The sequence below is a fragment of the Sceloporus undulatus genome, chromosome 5, assembly GCF_019175285.1.
Source record: "Sceloporus undulatus isolate JIND9_A2432 ecotype Alabama chromosome 5, SceUnd_v1.1, whole genome shotgun sequence".
NCBI classification, from domain to species: domain Eukaryota; kingdom Metazoa; phylum Chordata; class Lepidosauria; order Squamata; family Phrynosomatidae; genus Sceloporus; species Sceloporus undulatus.
Genome location: NC_056526.1, coordinates 38,767,184 through 38,786,733, shown reverse-complemented (window position 1 = coordinate 38,786,733; position 19,550 = coordinate 38,767,184). Strand labels below are relative to the sequence as shown.

At 40.8% G+C, this 19,550-nt stretch overlaps 1 protein-coding gene across 3 annotated transcripts in view; it reads right to left on the bottom strand.

Moving 5' to 3' along the window:
• Positions 1-19,157, bottom strand: part of CCDC134 (coiled-coil domain containing 134) — a 36,581-nt gene extending 17,424 nt beyond the window's left edge. Inside the window, exon 1 of one of the 3 annotated variants that reach the window (XM_042467780.1) lies at positions 19,022-19,157. Coding sequence is in view for 1 of the 3 variants with exons in the window: in XM_042467781.1 (XP_042323715.1) it covers positions 432-468 (37 nt within the window). In the remaining 2 variants the exon portion in view is untranslated. Of the gene's footprint in view, positions 1-431; positions 473-4,990; positions 5,103-19,021 lie in introns of those variants that run through there. The other 2 variants (XM_042467779.1, XM_042467781.1) reach the window with 2 other exon arrangements.
• Between the last annotated feature and the right edge of the window lie 393 nt (positions 19,158-19,550).

Genomic DNA, 19,550 nt, shown 5'->3' with positions numbered 1-19,550 from the left:
GGGGAAAAGAAGCAGAGATTGAAAAGCACATACTTATATTCATTATGGATCACCAGCATTAATATAAGCTAACCTGTATCACTTCCCTCCCACTCACAATATAATTGAACTTGACAAACTGCAACAACTGAAGCACTACTCTGAGGAAAACTTATTTGTTCAGAGATTTCAGCAATTTTATTTTCTATTCATTGGCGCAAGCTGATATTTTATGCATGCCTGACTTTTACTGTTGCAAGCTGACACTGTTGTTTTTATTTATTAGAATTTTTAGTACATTTTGTATATGCTTGGTCCCACATAATGAAAGGTGTATATAAAGCATTTTTCCACCACATTTTTACAAAGTCAATTCTTCCTGATCCACCCTCACACTTAAAATGGATACCCCCTCAAGTTCAAAGCTAAAATCTAGGCAATGAGAAGGATACAAATTTCAAAGCCTGAATCTGGATTTGTCTTCTCCATGTCAGATTGACACTTCTTGATAATATCGTGTAAAGAGCAAGGTGCAGGTCCGAAAATAATCCATCTTTAAATCCTAGATGGAAGGACAAAAGTGGGGAGGGGACACTATTTTCAGATTAAAAACACAAAATCATTCCACATACTGCCCAGTTGTTACAGGTAATAACCAGTGCGCGGTTGCTTCATGAGAGTTCTTCTCCCAAATTCTCCGAAGGCAATGTTGATATGCTCATTTCTAAAAGTACTAACAAATGTAATCCAATCTAGAAGGAAAGAACAAGTGGTGGGTGGGTTATCTCCCAGCATCCTCCAATGAATTTAGCCCGTGCTAAGATAGGATTGTCAAGTTTAGCCACAACTTTCCAAACTCTGGCAATGTCTGGGCAAAGCTTACATGTCCTTATTATTTATCTTCTGCATAGTAAATGGGAAATGTGTACAGGGCCTGGGCCACGGATTTGGTTCTAGGATCTCACACGATACCAAATCTGTGGATGCTCAAGTCCCATTAAATTAGTGGTGTAGTAAAATGTGTCCCTTATATAAAATGACAAAATCAAGTTTACTTTCTGGAATTTTTTTTTTGGAATATTTTCACCATGGATGGTTGAATCTGTGGATGCAGAACTTGTGAATAGGGAGAACTGACTGTACTCTTCACTAAACCCAGCAATGCAAATCAATAAAAATGAATGCTTGTATGGGTACTCGTTCATATCTAAAGTTTTGAAAACATGACAAAACTGTGTTCTTCTTGGTGTGAGTCAGTAATAATTTAAGCTAAATTTTAATCTTCTTTATCTTATGTGGATTGCAATAAAGTGACATAATTTCATAGATGGCTTCTCACTTAATTAATGCCCATAATAGCTACTTTAATGAAAGTGATCCATTAGGCTAAGATAAAATTGCAAGAGTCATGGCTTCATTACATCATAACTTCTCCAGTGTGGCATTTTGCTCACATGCAACACACAATTCAATGCTGTCTGTGGAAAATCCACAAGCAGGACATGAGTGCAACACTACCCATCAGATGGGACTAATTCAGAAGCAAACTGCTTCTGATGGTGTTGTGTGTGAGAGAGTCATTACATGCAAGTCTGCCCAACTGGAAAAGAAAGCTGGGCAAAGGGGTTCATAGATGGAGTCTTGTGACTTACTGCCGTATCTTGTTTTAAATCTCTCTCAAACAAAGTCTTTGTCAACTCTTTTGACTGTCATCTGCTGCCAATCATAGCAGCTAACAAAAAATTTTGATAGTGAGCAAGAATTTAGCACTCTGAAAATCCGCAATTGTCTTTTTCTCTTTTTCTTGTATTTCTAAAAAGCTATATCTTAGCTCTTGAGCAGCCAAGATAACCCAACATTGCAAAGAGACAGGTGAAGCCTCTGATGACTGAAGGTGTGTAAATAAGACTTCCAGGGGGACAGAACTTAGATTCAGAATAGAATATATCAGCTTAATCTGAAAATTCTATGGAAATGGAATTTTCCTTATACATAAAACATAGTATGCCAATCATTGCCAACAGTGGCTTCACAAGAATGCCACTCCAGGGGTGGAGAGCTGTAAATAAACACATAGCAGGTAGAAGCATTCCGCATTATAAGATTAATGGACTTGCAAAAAGAGGTTCAGTATATCCTCCCATTTAAATAAAATCCTTCTATTTTGGCTTCAGAGTTGCTTACCTTCACCAAAGCATCCCACTCCTCTTTCTTCCCATTTTTATTTTATAACAGGAACTCTGCCTAATCTTCACCGGTTCTTAATCTACTGTTTCCATCATGGTGTAGAAGTGACCCAGGGCTTTCAAATTTATGCTGCAGGAGCAGATCTTAGAAAACTGGTAACATTTGAAGTATGGCTTTTGTGGTAAACTATATGTTTGCCATCCAAGAACCAACCTAGCTGAGTACAAGCAGGCTTGTCACCAGACAGCTGGCCACTAGGTTATGAACTGGCCCAGTAGCTAGGAACATAAGTGATATAAATAGTTCTGAGTTGCATTGGCTTGCATGCACTGCATCAATGAAATTATGGATCTTCAAGATATGCTGTGACTCCTATACAATTTGTCTTTACTGGCTATTTGAGGGGTTTACTGCACCCTTGAGGTATTATTGTTTCATACTTTGGACTACTCAAATGTTAAGGTTCTGCAAGCATGTCCGTACCAGCCTCTCGCTTCCCAGTAGCCAATTCTGTCTTAAATCCTAGTAGCTCTTATCACCTGAATTTGCTGTTGTAATGATTACTGTGGGGCAACTGTTTCCCTGTTTGTCCTGGAACGTAAGTATTAATATTCTTTTACACTGTCAACCAGTACACGAGTTTTAAAAAACCGGATGAATACTGTGGGGCTGTGAAGACTGCAGTTTTGGCCGGTTGGGGTGAGTCGGGGCATAGTGTCTACACAATGATGCCCCGGCTCCGCCCCAGGGCAGCATAACATCACATGCCGCACCACACAGCATGTAGTGTTATGCGCCCATCTGGCGTCCATACAGGCAACCTGGAAAGGCTAGATCAGGGCCGTAGCATGTGGTTGCCGCATATGGGTTGCCATTAGTCCGGACCTCCAAACCGGGACAAATGTGGACAAAAATTTTCAAATGTAGGACCTTTTTTTTTGGGTCCTGCATTTGAAAAAGAGCCTCGCTGAGGGAGGATTCTTCTCCGCCTGGGCTCCGTTCTCAGCAAGGATGGAGCCCAAGTGGAGAAGGAATCCACCCCCACGGGAGGTTTCTTTTCCTTGGGCTCCGTTTTTGCCAACGGAGCCCAGGGGAAAGAATCCTCGCTGAGTGGAGGATTCCTTCTCCGTTTGGGCTCCATTCTCACCAAGGACGGAGCTCGGCGGAGAAGGAATCCTCCCTCGGGAGGCTTTTTTTTCCCCGCCTGGGCTCCGTTTTTGCTGGCGGAGCTCAGCAGGGAAAGAAGTCTGCCCTCTGTAGGCGAGGCTTCTTTCCCTCCTCGGCTCCAGCAGAGCCAAAGAGGGGAGGGAAACCCCTCCGCCAAAGGAGAGAGGCCTACAGAGGCCTCTCTCTCTTCCCCCCCACCACTGTTGCACACTTTGCAACAAAGCCCGGGGGCGGGGGAAATCCCGGGGCGGGCGGCAACCGGGGCAGGACCGTGCGGACCGCCCAAAACCGGAAAGTCCCCCCACAGGCGGGATATGGCAAGCCTATTGCCGCAGCCAACACGCTAGCCCTGATCTGGCTGTAAAAGGGCAGCTGAACAGTACTAGGCCTGCAAGTTATTTTCTTCATCTTCAAAAATATAAAACCTTGTAACAGAGCAGCTCTTTTACACCCTGAGTATTACAGAAATGAGACAGAAAGCTTAGCTCTGCTTTGCATAATCTCCACCTGGTGACTCAGTCCACCCCCTCAGTCTGATTGTCTTGCTCCTTTTCCTGGTTTCTCAAAGGAGAGCAACTCCAGGAATCTAGGACACCGGACTGTCTGCTCTTCCAAGCTGATGAAATTGGTCATCCCTGCCCAAGAACAGAAAGGTGATGGAGTTCCTGAGTATGGTACCCAATGTATGAGAACAGGGTTATTTATTCATGCAAATAAATCAGGGAGAATGTGGCCGATCCAGAAAATATTTACCTCTTATACTGAAAACAGGAAATTGCAACAAGCTGCAATAATCCAACAATGCTAATTAGCCATGTATTTTGAATTAAATATGCTTTGGAGTTTAGACTACAATCCTATGTCTCTGTACTCAAATAAGTCCTCTGATTCGTGGGGTTTACTATCAGCTAAACAGACTGCAACATTACAGCTTATGTATCAGGAGATAGGTGTACCCATAGAACAGATTTTTCCTGCCTGAAATCAGATCTTCAATATAAAATCATTCAAAGTAAAAAAGCATGGGGGCAGCAAATATGTGCTAGCAGCAATCAGGGCCTAGGCCAGTACACATCCCTGCTAAGTCTTCCCTTCCGTTGTGGGGGATTGGCAGACATGTAAGGTCAATCTAGCACTTTTTCATTACAATCCTACTACCTATAATTCACCAACAGCTAGACTTGCAGAAGCATATTTGATGGGCATGGGGGAGACTTGAGTATGTTTGAGAGTGGCATTAGAGGCCTTTAATAATTGCATGCAGTTCTCAACCTGAAGCTTATCTACATGCATATTAAGGATTCATTTCACTCATGCAACTACCATGAGAAATTGTATTAGGTGCACAGTACCATTAGACCATGGTGGGCAAACCTGTCATTGTCCAATATTGCTGAACATCAACATCATTATGCTTGACTTTTGAATATGCTGTATATCAACACCCATCAGTCGGTTAACAGTAGAACTACACTGGATGGCCACAGGTTTCCCACCTTTTCATTAGACAAAAAAGACTGTTTGCTGAAGTATTATAAATTTATAGTACTGTAACTTTTAAGGTATATTAAAAAGTCAACAATGTATTTTTATGAATCAATATTACCTACAGATCAGACAGTTATCTAAATTAATGGACAAAATAAAACACTTCTACCTGGTAAATCAAATAAAAATTCTTGAACAAGTTGTTCAGCTAATGTGATGTCCACTAAACCACATCACAAAACTGTCAGTCAAAAATCATCAGGAAGTTTCGTCCACAGATCTCTTCTACAGCATCACAAGTTTGTTTTCAGTTGAGTTTATCTGTAACAAAAATTAAAGTAGTTGAGGAAGAATGCCTATACCCATCAGTACTTTATGATCCTAATACAAGTCTAATTACTGAGTAGTAAAACATACAGCTCCAGCTCATCTTCAGGAAGTCATCAGGTGCCTCATATCCACAATTTAGTTCTTCAAGACAGAAGTTTCTGCTTCTGAGTAACACAAATCTACACTGCTCATAATCCAGCCTCAACCATTTTGAAGTTTGAGAACATCAATAAGCTGTAAATATAGCTAAGCCGATAGCATTATTTATTTGGCCTTCCAAAAAGCTAACCACAGGATTCAAATTCTCCTATCAAAAAATCAATAGCCATAGGATTTTACCAATTCTTAACTAGTTAAAGAGCAGGAAAGTAGTGAGTAAATAGACGTTTTCACTATGGAAAAAGGTAAGCACTGGGTCCAATGACTCATAATTTTCTGAATTAGGAATGAGCAGTGTGGCTAATTTGTAGATGACACCAAATTATTTAGAGTGGTGAAAAATGAAATGGTAAGCAAGCTCTCCAAAAGAAGCTCTTCAAATTGAATGAATAGAGAACAATATGGCATGGAGGTTAGGAAGCTATTCATATGGAGCAAACAACCTTAACTTTATCGTTCAGCTGACAATGTTTGATTCGAGAAAGAGTTCTCAGTTATATCTCAATGGCATCAGCTGAAAGTATTTCCAAACAAAGTTTTTTTTGTTGTGCAACTGCTCTGAATCATTGGTGGGGGGTTGTAAGGGGCTCCAGACATCATCTTACATTTACACAGACACACTTTGTTTTCTTTCCACTACTTCCCATCTTTTTCTTTCCACAAAAAATTCCAATAAAGGGAACAAAACCAGAATAGCTCCACTGTGCATTTTGACTTGTTACTTTGGTAATAAAATACATCTTTGTTCAGAAACACCTTCAGTGTGCAGGTGCAGTGGAAAAAGTATTCTAGTACTGTACTACCAATTATTAAGAAGGGAAGTGAACACAACTGGCTAGTACTGCAATGGCCTAATTCAACTGCTTATTCCACCTACCATAAATCACCCAGTTAACCACTGAATGGTAAGTCAACATTTATCTAAATGCCATTGTTCAATATGTCTGGCCTGGCTGCTGAGACCAGCAATTGAATTTAGGCCAATGTGTTTACAGCCATCTATTTCAGCCACATTGCACTTTTATAATTCTGACCAATCCCTTGAGAAAGAAAGTCACAAACTGGGGAAAGTACTGTATAACAAAGCATTTTTTTAAAAAGACTGAATTTCCCCTTACAAATAAAGGCTATAGGGTTTGTTGTTTGCTTGCTTGTTTTGTACATGTTTGTAATAAACATGGCAAAGCAAAGAAAGAGGTGGTAGTTGTTTGTACTGTGCCTTCAAGTTGCAGGTCCACATACAGCAACCTATTAGTTTCATAGGGTTCTCTTAGGCAAGGAATACTCAGAGTGGTTTTCCTTGTGACCATTCAGTCACTAAATAATACTTCATTAATAATTATTAAAATGATTAAATGATAAAATGATAAAAAAATGATTAGACAATGGACTTGGTATCCTTGGTTCAAGGACCCGTGAATACCAAAATCCATGATGTTCAAATTCCATTAAATACAATGGCATAGTGAAATGGTGTCCCTTCTATAAAATGGCAAAATCATGTCTGCTCTTTGGAATTCATATATATATATATATATATATATATTCAAGCTGGATGTTGAATGTGAGGTAAGGAATCCTAGATACAGAGGGACTGACGTATTTTTTTTTCCTGGATTCAAGCTCCACAGTTTGAAAATGTTCCAAAAAAGTATAAATTTCAAATATCAAACCTTGATTTTCCATTCTGCTATGTCATTATATTTAATAGGACTTGAGCATCCACGGTGTTGTTATCACAGGAGGTCCTTGAACCAAACCCCAGCATATAACAAGGATCTACTGTATTATCTTATGCATTAAAATTAATATGCTGTTTGTAACGCATTGCATTGGCCCTTAAGATATTTTCCCCAATTCCTACATGGCACAGTAGAAGAACATTCAGTCTATCGCTGAGATTCCAAAACAAATTCTGAAACAGATGGAGCTGGCTAGTGAGAGAGATCAGTTGGTCCACTGGGATCTTCAAGTCAACACTGCAAAGTGATATTAGTACTGAATACATTGCTGTGCGTTTTTAAAAAAAAATCACAATGAGGAATAATGGGCATTTGAAGACTTTCTATTATATGAGCAAAACAAAGCAAGGAGGAGTAGCTGAAAACTACATCTAGGCTGAAAAATTCATGAAGCTGAAAGGCAGGCACATCAAAGCTTGAGAGAATCCTATCATCCAGTGGGGCAGGTTTACCTCATATATTCATTTACACAGAAGAGTAAATTTTCATTTTATTTCACTGCAAAGAGGCTGAAGTAATGCAATGTTATTCAAATATTCCTGCCTTATCCAACCTAGGCCAAGAGTGAGTAAGAGGTAGATCAGGGGTAGGCAACCTGTGGCCCGTGGGCCGGATGCATCCCGGCAAGGCCTTGGGACCGGCCCCCGCCCGGTCCTGCCGCCAATTGCCACTGGAGCCTTTGGCCTCTCGCGTGAGGGTGTGAGGCCTTTGGCCTATCAGGAGGAGGCAGGCAAGGGGGGCAAGCGGCAGGCAAGGGGGGCAAGCAGCGGGCAAGGGGGGCAATTGTCTATAGAAGCCTCCGAAACATGCATTTATATTAACATTTTTTTAAAAATCAGCAAAAGTGTCCTCCATTTAAAAATTTTGTCCTACATTTGCCCCGGTTTATTTATTTAATTAATTTTAAAAAACAATTATTTAATTATTTAATTTTTGGCTTCGGCCCCCCCAGTTGTCTGAGGGACAGCAACCCAGCCCCCCGGCTCAAAAAGCTTGCCTACCCCTGAGGTAGATGATCTGTGGTGGACTTAACTATCGTCATCCCCAGGCAGCAGGGCCATGCTGGGTTCATGAGCATGATGGCTTTGTAGCCCAACATATCTGGAAGCCATTAGGCAGAGGAAGGCTAAGGTAAACTATGGCCTACAGGTAAGATCAGCTGTGTCATGATAGCCAACTTTCAAGTTGATTGGAAATGAGTTCTCTGCAACAAAAAGTCTTAAAGTCTTGCTTCATTGAAAGAACAAAAGCAAATGAGGAATTACCAAACTAGTTTTCCCCCGTAACATGAATATTGCTGATCTCCTTTCAAGTTACCTGGGTTATGTCAATCCTAAACTATTATTTTAAGAACATCAGTCTTAAGACATAGGAATTAATTCTATCCAGTGCACTGATATTAAGAAAAATATTGGTTCAACAGTACTGGAAGAACAGTGAGATGACAGGAACCAATAAATACAGCTTAGGTCCAGACTGTACTTAAAAGACTGTATCTCAGAAAGGCAGAACAGATGGGCAGGAAAAAGCAGCTGGAACCTGCTTTTTCCAGAAGTTGATCAAAATCCCGCTGTCCGCAATGACCCCAAGGGGCCCTGAATGTGCATGGCCCACACCACTGGGTCATTTTTTTTTTTTTTTGTCGCCTTCCTACCAAGCATGCGCAGCATCACACAAACACACTGCCGGTGACTACTTGCTGCTTGGATGCCATCCCACTAGATGGCCACCCCTTTGATCGGCCAAACACCTGTGATCCTCCAGTTGGACAGGGCATCAGAGTATCAATCTGCCCAGTAAAAACACTAGCAAAGCACAATCATGAAGATTCCCACCCTATATGCCCCCTTCACCCCATGGTCCCTCTTGGACTGCCTGGTCTGTGTATTTTGTACTTTATCCACTGGTGGTATCATAGTTTCACTTTTTTGCTTTGCCACACCAACCACTTGAGTACGCCAGCTCCATCCTTTTTAAATGTGCACCTGCATCAATGCACTTATATAGAGCTTTATGGTTAGGGTTAGGATGGATCGCTCCTTTAGAACTGCTCTAGCATTGGGGCATTTATATGCAGGATCAAAGGTACAGTCGGCCCTTCTTATACACGGATTTTTTATACACGGATTCAAGCATACATGGTTTGAAAATGTTCCAAAAAAGTATAAATTTACCTTGATGTTCCATTTTTTATTAGGGACACCATTTTGCTATGTCATTATATTTAATGGGACTTGAGCATACACGGATTTTGTTATACATGGGGGATCTTGGAACCAAACCCCAGCGTATAACAAGGGTCCACTGTACACTTTTTCTGGGCTAAGTTGGAATATCCCAGGTTTTCTTTGCTCCAGTTTTTAGCCCCAGAGCGTAGCTTCAATCCAGTTTCTACACACTTTGGAGTTGTGCATCATCTAAACGTCCCACCTTCAAATCAGTTTAAAAATACTTTATTAGGCCCATCTGTTTCACCCCAGAGTCTTATGATTCACAGGGGAAGGTTTTCTCTCAGTCCCACCACCATCACAGGTCTGTTTAGTGGGGACACTGAAGAGAGCCTTCTCAGTGGCTGCTCCCACCTTCTGGAATTCCCTTGCACAAGAGGCTAGGCTGGTCCCCTCCCTGCTCTCCTCTTATTGACAGGCATAAACCTTCATGTTCAAGTTGTTTTTTAGTGATTAATTGTCTTCAGGGAAACCCACTGGATGACCTTGGACAAGTCACATTCTCTCAGCTCCAGAGGATGGCAATGGCATGCCCTCTGAAGAAACATGCCAAGAAAATGCCATGATAGATTTGCCTTATCGCCTTCGAAATGACTTGAAGGCACCCAACAAAAGCTTTATTAGGGTGGAGGGTGACTCTACTTTTAACTTGACTATGTTTTTAATGATAATATAATGATAATAATAACATTCCCCACCACCACTCCCTTCTCCTTTTGTGTCGTGTCTTCTTAGATTGTAAGCCTGAGGGCAGGGAACCGTCTAACTAAAAGATTGTATGTACAGTGCTGTGTAAATTTACAGCGCTTTATAAATAAAGGTTAATAATAATAATAATAATAATAATAATAATGTATAATTTTTAAAATGGTGATATTTTAAATAATTGTATTACTGGGGTTTTAGCTAATTTTGTTTTATTGTTTGTGAGCCACACTGGGTCCCACACGGGGAGAAAGGCAGCATATAAATGCAACAAATAAATAAATGATATGAGCTGCATCTACACTGTAGAAATAATATAGTTTGACACCACTTTAACTTTAATGGCTCTATTTTACAGAATCCCAGAATTCCATTGGATGAAGCTACAGCGCTTAATGTGAAGTTGAAGTGCATTGTATCTGCAGTACAGATGCACCCATGGACCACTGCCAAAATTACTTAGGCCATAGATGAGATTCATGCAGCCTTCCAAATGTCACTGAAGCATAATCCCCAGCATCCCTCACCACTGGTTGTGCTAACTATGACTGAGGGAGTTGCAGTTCAGTAACATCTTAATAGCGGCTTGATTTCCACCTATGCCTTACACAACAGATAACGTCAGGCTGCAATCCCATCCTTGTAGCCATAATACATTGGGACTAATTTCCAAATAAAAACGAATAGAGTTGTGTTATTAGAGTCCTTTGAAATGTTTGAAAAACATTTAGAGTTTAGAAACAATTGTATTACGTCAGGGAGTTGGATTGCTGTTTTTGTTTTGTTTTTTAATCTGCTTTTTCACAATCTTTACTTTTCAACTTCCTTCAATAGTCATAGCTATTTCAGGATGCTGCAGAGCCAGAGTTCACACAATTTTTTTAATAATGTTATCAGTGACACTGCTGAAGTTGATCAGATATCTATCCGTATAATCCATATAATCAAAGTCACCTGCCAAGGCTTCCACCACAAGGAAGATAAAGTATCATTTTATTATTACCCCCACAGCCATGATGCCTTATTTGTCCCATAGTTGAAATGTAGCATCACAATATTTCACAGAAAACCATATTCTGCTCCTGCCTCACTTAAGAGGGCAGCAAATAACTAAACAGAGAGAGGTTAAAGCTGGGAATGAGGTTAATGGAAATCAGAGTAGCATGCTGCTCTTAGTAGAATTACTGCTCACAGCCAGGCATTCTGGTTCACCAGTTTTTGTAAGGCCTCCTAAACACGTTCCATACAGAATCGAACAGTGGTCAAAAAGAAAACACTCTGTCACATAGTTCTTCAGTATATTGCCCTTAATTTCTCACATTTCTCACATATCTCATATATACAAGATCTCTTGTTCTACCCTTTTTGGTTCTCTTCCTCTGTTTTTTTGCTGAACAGTTACATTCAGGATTCTGGCCCTATTTCTGTCATCTAATAGGCTTTTATGTCTTTTTGTCTGTATAAAGTGTCTTTTTGAATTGTTCCCTGACAACATCCCTGGTTTTGGTCCAGAGTTCTTATGGTTCCCAGTATATTATGCTTAATAGAACAGAACTATTCTTTATGTGATCTTTAAATTCTACCAAGATGTTCTTCAGGTTTATTTTTACACAATTATTTATTTAGCATGCTTCTTTAGATTTACTCTAATTTTTGATATTAACAGTTCATGGTTTGTGCCACGATCTGTTTCTGATTTTGATTTTGCAAAGATAAAGGACTTATCCATCTTCTACTTCTAATGATATAGTCCATTGGCCATCAAATTACAGTTATATTGATATTTATTTTTAGTTTTTCATTTCCTGTGTTAAGCACTGACTGAAAATGGCCCATTCTTAAACATTTTAGCTTGCTCACACTAAGTACTGCAATGTTTACATGTTCCATTTCTTATTTTACTGGGTCTAGCTCGCCTGATTCATGCATCTTGTATTCTCTGTTCCTATTACAGTATATGAGTTGAGCAGCTTCAGACATTCAGGAGTGGTTTACTGGTATTTGCTTCTGTGCAGTATTAATAAGATTTAGCTAACATGCAATTGTCATTGTCTCTGAGAGTTCCTCCACCAGTACCACCCCCCACACACAAACACATACACATTTGCTGCTGCCCAAAACCTGTTTGGGATATTTAGTCTGGCTCCACAGAAAAAAACCTGTCTGACATGGGAGACCCCACCAGCAATCATGCTACTATCAGCATAGCTTCTTGTTTCACAGGAGCAGGCAATCCCACCATCATGGAAAAGATGTGCCACGGTGGGGCTTTAACTGTACAGTTAGCCCTCTATAACCACAGATTTATAGCCATGGAGTCAAGCATCTACCGTTTGAAAATATTTTTAAAATATAGAAATTCTCAAAAGCAAACCTTGATTTTTGCCATTTTATGCAAGGGACACCATCTTACTGTGCCATTATATTTAATGGGACTTGAGTATCCACGGGGGGTCCTGGAACCAAACCCCAGTGGATACCAAGGGCCCACAGTATTTGTTTTATTTGATTCTATTGTCAGTCCCAATGAGTCCATTTTGGAGGGGGCATGAGTGGAGCACAAACAAACCTATACAGAGACTGCATGCATGTTCATGCTGCAGTTTCCAAATACTGTATGCCAGAAACAATTAGTGTATTTGCTTTGTTTAAAAGACAATAGCAAACCACATCCCTTGCCTACGACGACCCTATGAAATTCACGGGGTCACCATAAGTCGACAGGTAATTTGAAGGCAGGTAAACACACGTCTATGGGATTTCTAATGCAAATAGTGATTTTCTTACGGTGCAGCATTACTCCAATCATACATACTCAGAACTGAATCCCATCTTGTTCTGCTAGGGGTTAACCCCAGGACAATTTTCACTGCAGCTTCTGTCATTATGACAAAAATTCTCTGTCAGCTCAACTTGCACATTCTTGTTAGCTGCTAATGCAGTCTCCATGATCCTGCTGGTATACACATGGACTAACAGTGATGGTTTGTGGACAGAACAGGAAGGGGGGCACCTCATCCCTAAACATGGGGGAAGCACCCTTCCTGTTTGGTCCATGTTTTGGAAAGCAGGTAAGCTATTAAAAACACCAGGAATTAACTTGCCACTAAACCACTACTGATAGATCCTTTTCCAAGCCATTTTCAAAGATGCTGTAATGGTGCAGCAAATATGAGTTGAATTGTGAGTCAGGCATGCAATGGAACAATCAGATAGATATTACACCACATGCCAGATGCTGCAGATAGCTCTCCACTAACACTCTTGATGTGGCCATATTACAATTTGCCCAATACTTCCATGTGAGCCAATTCCCAAATTACAGTTTTTACAGCTGTGGGGAAAACCAAAATAAAGTTTGCATTAAAGCTATCTAACCTCCTAGTGTCCAGTGACAAAAAAAGCTGTATTTTAGTCAGATCTGCATTCCCTCCAGACAACTCAAAGGATATCAGTTGTTTGTCATTTTTCAACTTCACAGATTTTTATGGTTAAGATTAAGCACCATGAGGCCAGTTCAGAGATGCTTTAAAATACACAGCTCCTAATGCAGTAATTGAATGGTGCCATGTAGCTATTCCTTTTTTCTCCCTTGATAGATGGAAGAAGCAATGGGAAAACACAGCAGAGCTTTAAATGGAAGACGAGAATGACTGAATGCACTGTAAAGTTCTAAGAATAAGGCTGTGAATAAGCCCTGTCTGAAAATGCCCTTGGTAGCTGGGCGTCACACTAGAAGAGGAACCTTTCTCTTTAGTCAGTGCAAAAAAGATTGCTTTTAATATCTCCAAAAATTTGACAACCAACATGGCCACTACCAGCATGGCCAACTGGTATGTAGCATGATATACAACCTGAGGAATAGAAAAGCAAAAGGCACCCTTGGTGCTGCTGAGTTTCAGCATTTCCAATAAGAAATTCACTAACCTTTAGGCATAGTGAACAGTATATCAGGTTTCAACAAGGGGAGGTTCAAGTTCCCACTTGATCACAAAGGCCTGTTACAGACTGCCAAAATAAAGCTGCTTTGGGTCTCTTTGGAGGTATGCTGTTTAAATGATGCATGCACCCTAGAAATCCGAAAGCTGCACTCCAGTGCTTAGGAATGTAGTGTGGCTTTGGCGTGACCTCTGGACTCTTTGGACCCATGCATCATTTAAGTAGCATACCTCCAAAGAGACCCAAAGCAGCTTTATTTTGGCAGTCTGTAACAGACAACATTCACTGAGATTGTCCTGGGCATACCATTTTCTCCCAGACTAGATTATCCCAAAGAGTTGGTATGAAAATAATATCAGAACTGCAAAGCACCCTGTGCATTTGAAGGATTCAACAGAACTCTTTAAAGAACGTGCTAGAAGAACAAAGCTTCTGTTTGAACTATCCTTAAACATGTCACCCTCTAGCAGTGCTCAGAGGATAAACATCCTATTTCTTTGTGTTACTCCAGAGCATTAAAACACTAAAACAAAAACAAAAAAACCTTCAACCATGCAAGTGTTATCTGCACATTCTCTTTTTACCAGTTAGGAAGCAACAAGAACCACAAAAGGGGGTCATAAACCTCTTAGAAGGTTTATGAAGAATTTGAGAAAGCATCATAGAATGCCCTTATATTTACAGTCTTATTTTCAATACATGTGCAGGGAACAGAAGCAGAGGAAAAATTAACACTGTGGTATCCCTTTGGGGTACACATTCTCAGTGTTCTCTGTAAACATAGTAACAGGTCCCTTGGTAAGTTTTATTTTGATTTTTGGAGATGTACTACTGGGAGATCAACATATCTCATCTATAAAACAAGATTTAATGTCCTATTACGAGAGCAGCACCAACATATTTCATAGGAACTATCTGTTTCACACCCTGGGAAAGATGTTGGTGGATTTATTTACTGGAACAGATTGAGGTTCATTCCTGTACCGATTGATTTGCAAACTAAACTGAAGCACTACAGGAATCACTATGGATGCTGTTTCTTCATTGAAAAATTCAGTAGACAACCTCACGTAGGATGCAGCCCAACTATCTTATGTTAGCAAAAAATTCTCACCTTCATTCATTCCATAGGCTAAGGCTCAGCAAAAAAAAAAAATCATCATATTAACATGGCACATGCACACATACTGTAAACAGAAGCAAAAAAACAAATAAACCATCTTCCAAAAAAATTAGCCATGCTCATAAAATACCAATACAATTTAAAAAAAATTATTTCAATAGATCAGTAATTGGTGTTTGGCAAAATAAAGGGATTCTACTTTTGTAGGGTAGTCAGTATTAAAGGCCATGCTGTCCAAAACTGACTCAAAGATATAGCATACTAAGGATGGCTCATTCACCTAGAGGTCATAGTAGCCTCTAGGATATACAGAATGATCACTGTTCATCCATCATATCCTTCTCTTACCATACTGTTCCTACAACACTCCTATTTTTTACATTACATACCTGGTGGCTACACACAGATCACTATCAATAAACTATGAGATAGAAAAGACTGCTAGGGACAATGTGACAATGCACTAATAGGTGCAGCTGATTCAACAGGTAGGATAAAAGTTACAAGTGCCATTATGGCTTGTCTTACAGAGCAGGGAATCACTGTTGCAGTCAGTCCTCCAGATTTGCGGCTTTGACTTTTGTGGATTTTATTTATGTTCTCTCTTTATTTATGTTTTCTCTAGGAATTTCTAAGTCATCCAGTGCAACTCTGCTGGAAGTTGACCATAGAGTTGCACTGGAGACTTGGAGATTACTAGAGAAAACATTTATCTAGGCATTTGTAGGTCTTCCAACATGATTCTATGGTCAACTTCATTTTCACAGGTGTCCTGTGCCCCTAACCCTAGCGAATGTGGAGAGCCAACTGTATTCTATTTGTATCTCAAGCCAATACTTTTATAGGTGTGAGGGAAGTAGAAAGCTCATGCTCAAGTGCTGTACTAAAGGGAACAGACTATCTTGAATACTGTAATAGCTCTCCAGCTAGTTTTATTTTACATGGTGGCTGTAAGCACATGTCAGTTTTTAAGACTGTAACTATATACACACCAACCTGGGAGGAAGCACCATAGAATATCCTGGGATGTACGTTTGCAAACAAACATGCAAGGGTTCAAAGTACATGCCTCTTTCTGAACTATCTGTTGTCAAGGGTCCAAGGTAAGCATCACGTTTTAGATTAATAAATGCAAACAGTTTTTGTTCTAAAGAAACACATCATTACCTGAGACAATAATGTAGCTGTTAAGTTCAGCAAGGCAATAATTTACCTCAGTAGGATATACGATAGCAGTTACTGCAGCGGGCTTACGACTCTTGCAGATTCACATTAAAATAAAATAAAAAACCTTTATCAAGGCACCAGTTCTAGTTTGATCTTGGAAGCTAAGCAGGATCAGCCCTAGTTTGTACTTGGAAGGAAGACTGACAATGACAGGTGCTGTGGGGTATATTTCAGGAGAACTGGCCCCTCTGCCTAAGAAAATACAATGAAATCCATGGAGTTGCCATAGGTCAACAAGCGACTTGAAGATGTGTGCGCGCATCCCCCCCCACAACTATATAACTACAGAATCATGTTCCAAAATTCACAATCTCTATGATGAGTATACCCTTACTCTCACTGCTTCTGTAAAAAGATGGTGGCAACAGTAGTAGTTTGCCTTACTTGTGCCTCATTGTACATCAAATGTATGTTAGAAATGACATTTATCCAACATTCTAAACAGACATCAAAACAGACTTCTCAATTTTTCCTTAGTTATTCTCTCTTTGTCACCTGTCTGTTTTAGGTTTTCAAAAAATCCTTTCTTCTCCCTTCCCAGTCTTGGGAGGCAGGATAGGGTGCATCCAGCATGCTATCCATGAAAAAATTCCTGCAGAAAACCTGGCAAAATGTGCATCTGGTTTTCAGCAAAGATATGTAAGCTGTCATGGGAGGAAGGCAATGACAAACCATCTCTTGAGCATTCTTTGCCTAAGAAAACTCCATGAAATTCATGACATCAGCTTAAACTGACAGGAGACTAGAAGGCTCACAGAGAAACATCCAGTGTTAATCTTACCTGGACACTACCACCAAAAGGAACGATACTTGTTAGTCACAGCTAATTTAAGGAGCAACATTACATTTACCCCAATAAGTGTAGAAGTCACAAAGTGACCCTCCCCACCTGCCTGTTTCACTGCATTTTATTTAGCATTCATCATCATCTGTTGTTAACCACCTCAAGTCAATCTCAACTCATGGCGAACCTGTGGATGAGACATCTCTAAGACTTCCTATCCTCCATTGCTCTGCTCAGGTCCTGTAGATTCATACCCATGACCTCCTTAATAGAATCCATCCAGCATGTGATTTTCCTCTCCTTCTATTGCCTTCAACCTTTCCTAGCATTGCTGTCTTTTCCAATGAGTGGCACCTTCTCATGATGTGGCCAAAGTATGACAGCTTCATTTTAGTCATCTTGGCTTCTGTGGAGATTTCAGGCTTCATCTGTTCTAGGACCCATTTCTTATCTTTTTAGCTGTCTAGGTACTGTATCCTCAGCACTCTTGTTCACCACCACATCTCAAAAGAATTTTCCTCATATCCCTTTTCTTCACTGTCCAGGTCTTGCATCATGGCAATGAGGAATACAATGCCTTAGATGAGTCTAACTTTAGTGCTTAGATATGTAGACAGATCTTATTGCACCTTTGAGACTGAGAGAAATTAGTTGGCAGCATGTGCTTTCATAGGCTTCAGTCTATGCTGAGGAAGTACCTTAGATTGAAGTCTATGAAAGCTCATGCTGCCAACTTCTTTCTTTCAGTTAGTCTCTTTTTTCCCATTCAAACAATTTCATATCCTTACATCTTCCTTCTTCCCCCTATCTCTCATTTCTCAACCTACCTCCTTATACCTTCTTGTATTTCACCTAAAACCATCTTTCAATCCCACCTAAAATCCTTCTATTTCCTTGTTCTCTATCTTTCTATCATCTTCCAATTCCTTCCAACATCATCCCAGTCCACTACTTCTTCCAATCTCCAACATTTACTCCTACCAATCCAACATACAACTTTCAGTTAGTCTAGAAGGTGCTACAAGGTCGCTTTGCATGCTGGTTATACTGTACCTTTGAATTTCAGCGTTTAGATGTCTATCTTTCCTCTTTTAGGATCTTGTCTAGTTCTTTCATGGCTGCCCACCCCAATCCTAGCCTTCTTCTGATTTCTTGACTGCAGTCCCCCTTCACAGATCCTGTTTTTAGTTTGATCTTATCACTGTGCCTGGGGACTCTTTCATTGCAAAACCCTTTCCTCCCTTCCTCCTTTGCAAGCACTCCCATCAGCTCAGGCAGCACAGCTATTTCAACACATGCCCACACCACCATATTGGGGTCCCCACCTTCCAAACAGCCTCCAGTTTAGAAGACAAGTTCAGGGCAGTCTAATTAACTTGCTGTCTCGCAGCAGACAGATTCATCCACACACTGAGCCTTGCAGAACCATGGGGCAGCAAACCTTCCAGAATAATGAATGGATATCAAGGGGGAGAAATGAGCAATCTGGAGTAGGAGCCCTGCAAAATGGGAACAGATGCCCAGCTGCCTAAACATTTGGGGGGAAGTTTCATTAAGGCAGTTGGTCAACTTCGATTCTCCTCTTCTGTCTCTTGGGCTGCATCCACACTGGAGACATAATCCGGTTTGACAGCACATTAGCTGCCAGGGCTCCAGGCTAGGGCATTCTGGGAATGGTAGTTGATTGTGCAACCAACTACCATTCCCAGAATGCCCCAGCCTGGAGCCCTGGCAGTTAACGCGGTCTCAAACCGGATTATGCCTCCAGTGCGGATGCACCACTCTGCAGCTTGCTTTGCAGTTCACGATCTATAGTTTGCTACTAACAAAGCTCTATCTTTGCAGTTCTCAAGTCTATAGTTTGCTACTAACATGCCCACTGGAGAATTAGGGGCTTGCTCAGGCTAAAACTACTACTCCTTGCCCGAGCATCTCTCTTTTTTTGGGGGGGGGGGGATCTTACCTTCTGCCTGCAAAGCATCTCCAAAACAGGAGCCCACTGTCATGCTGCAGCCTCTCTTCCTTTTCCCGGTCCCTTTCTCCGGCTGACTGGCCTTGCTGCTAGCAAACCAGCATCACCCCCACAAGGCCACGTCACTTCCTTGCTGGGCTTCCCAGGATCCCCTGTATTGTAGTTCCCTTTCAAGCAGCCTGGGAGCCTTTGCAGCAGCAGCAAAAGCCACGTGTGCAGATAGACTGATCTGCTTGCAGAGTTGGGGGAGCAAAGAATGCTTGCTATTGTTTGTTATGCTGTTGTTAAGTCCAGGGACTTTACCAGGACCTGTCCTACATTTCAGCCTTCTCCACAGGAGGAATTCAAAAGCGTCCTCCATTTGGACAAGCAGCGGGACTAAATGAAGCATGAATTCAGAGATATAGCTGTATTAGTTTGTGGAATCAGTCTGTAGAGAGATCTTGAAGCACCTTTGATTGTGACTAACTAAAAGAAAGAAGTTGGCAGCAGCAGCTTTCCTAAAATCCACTTCCTCAGA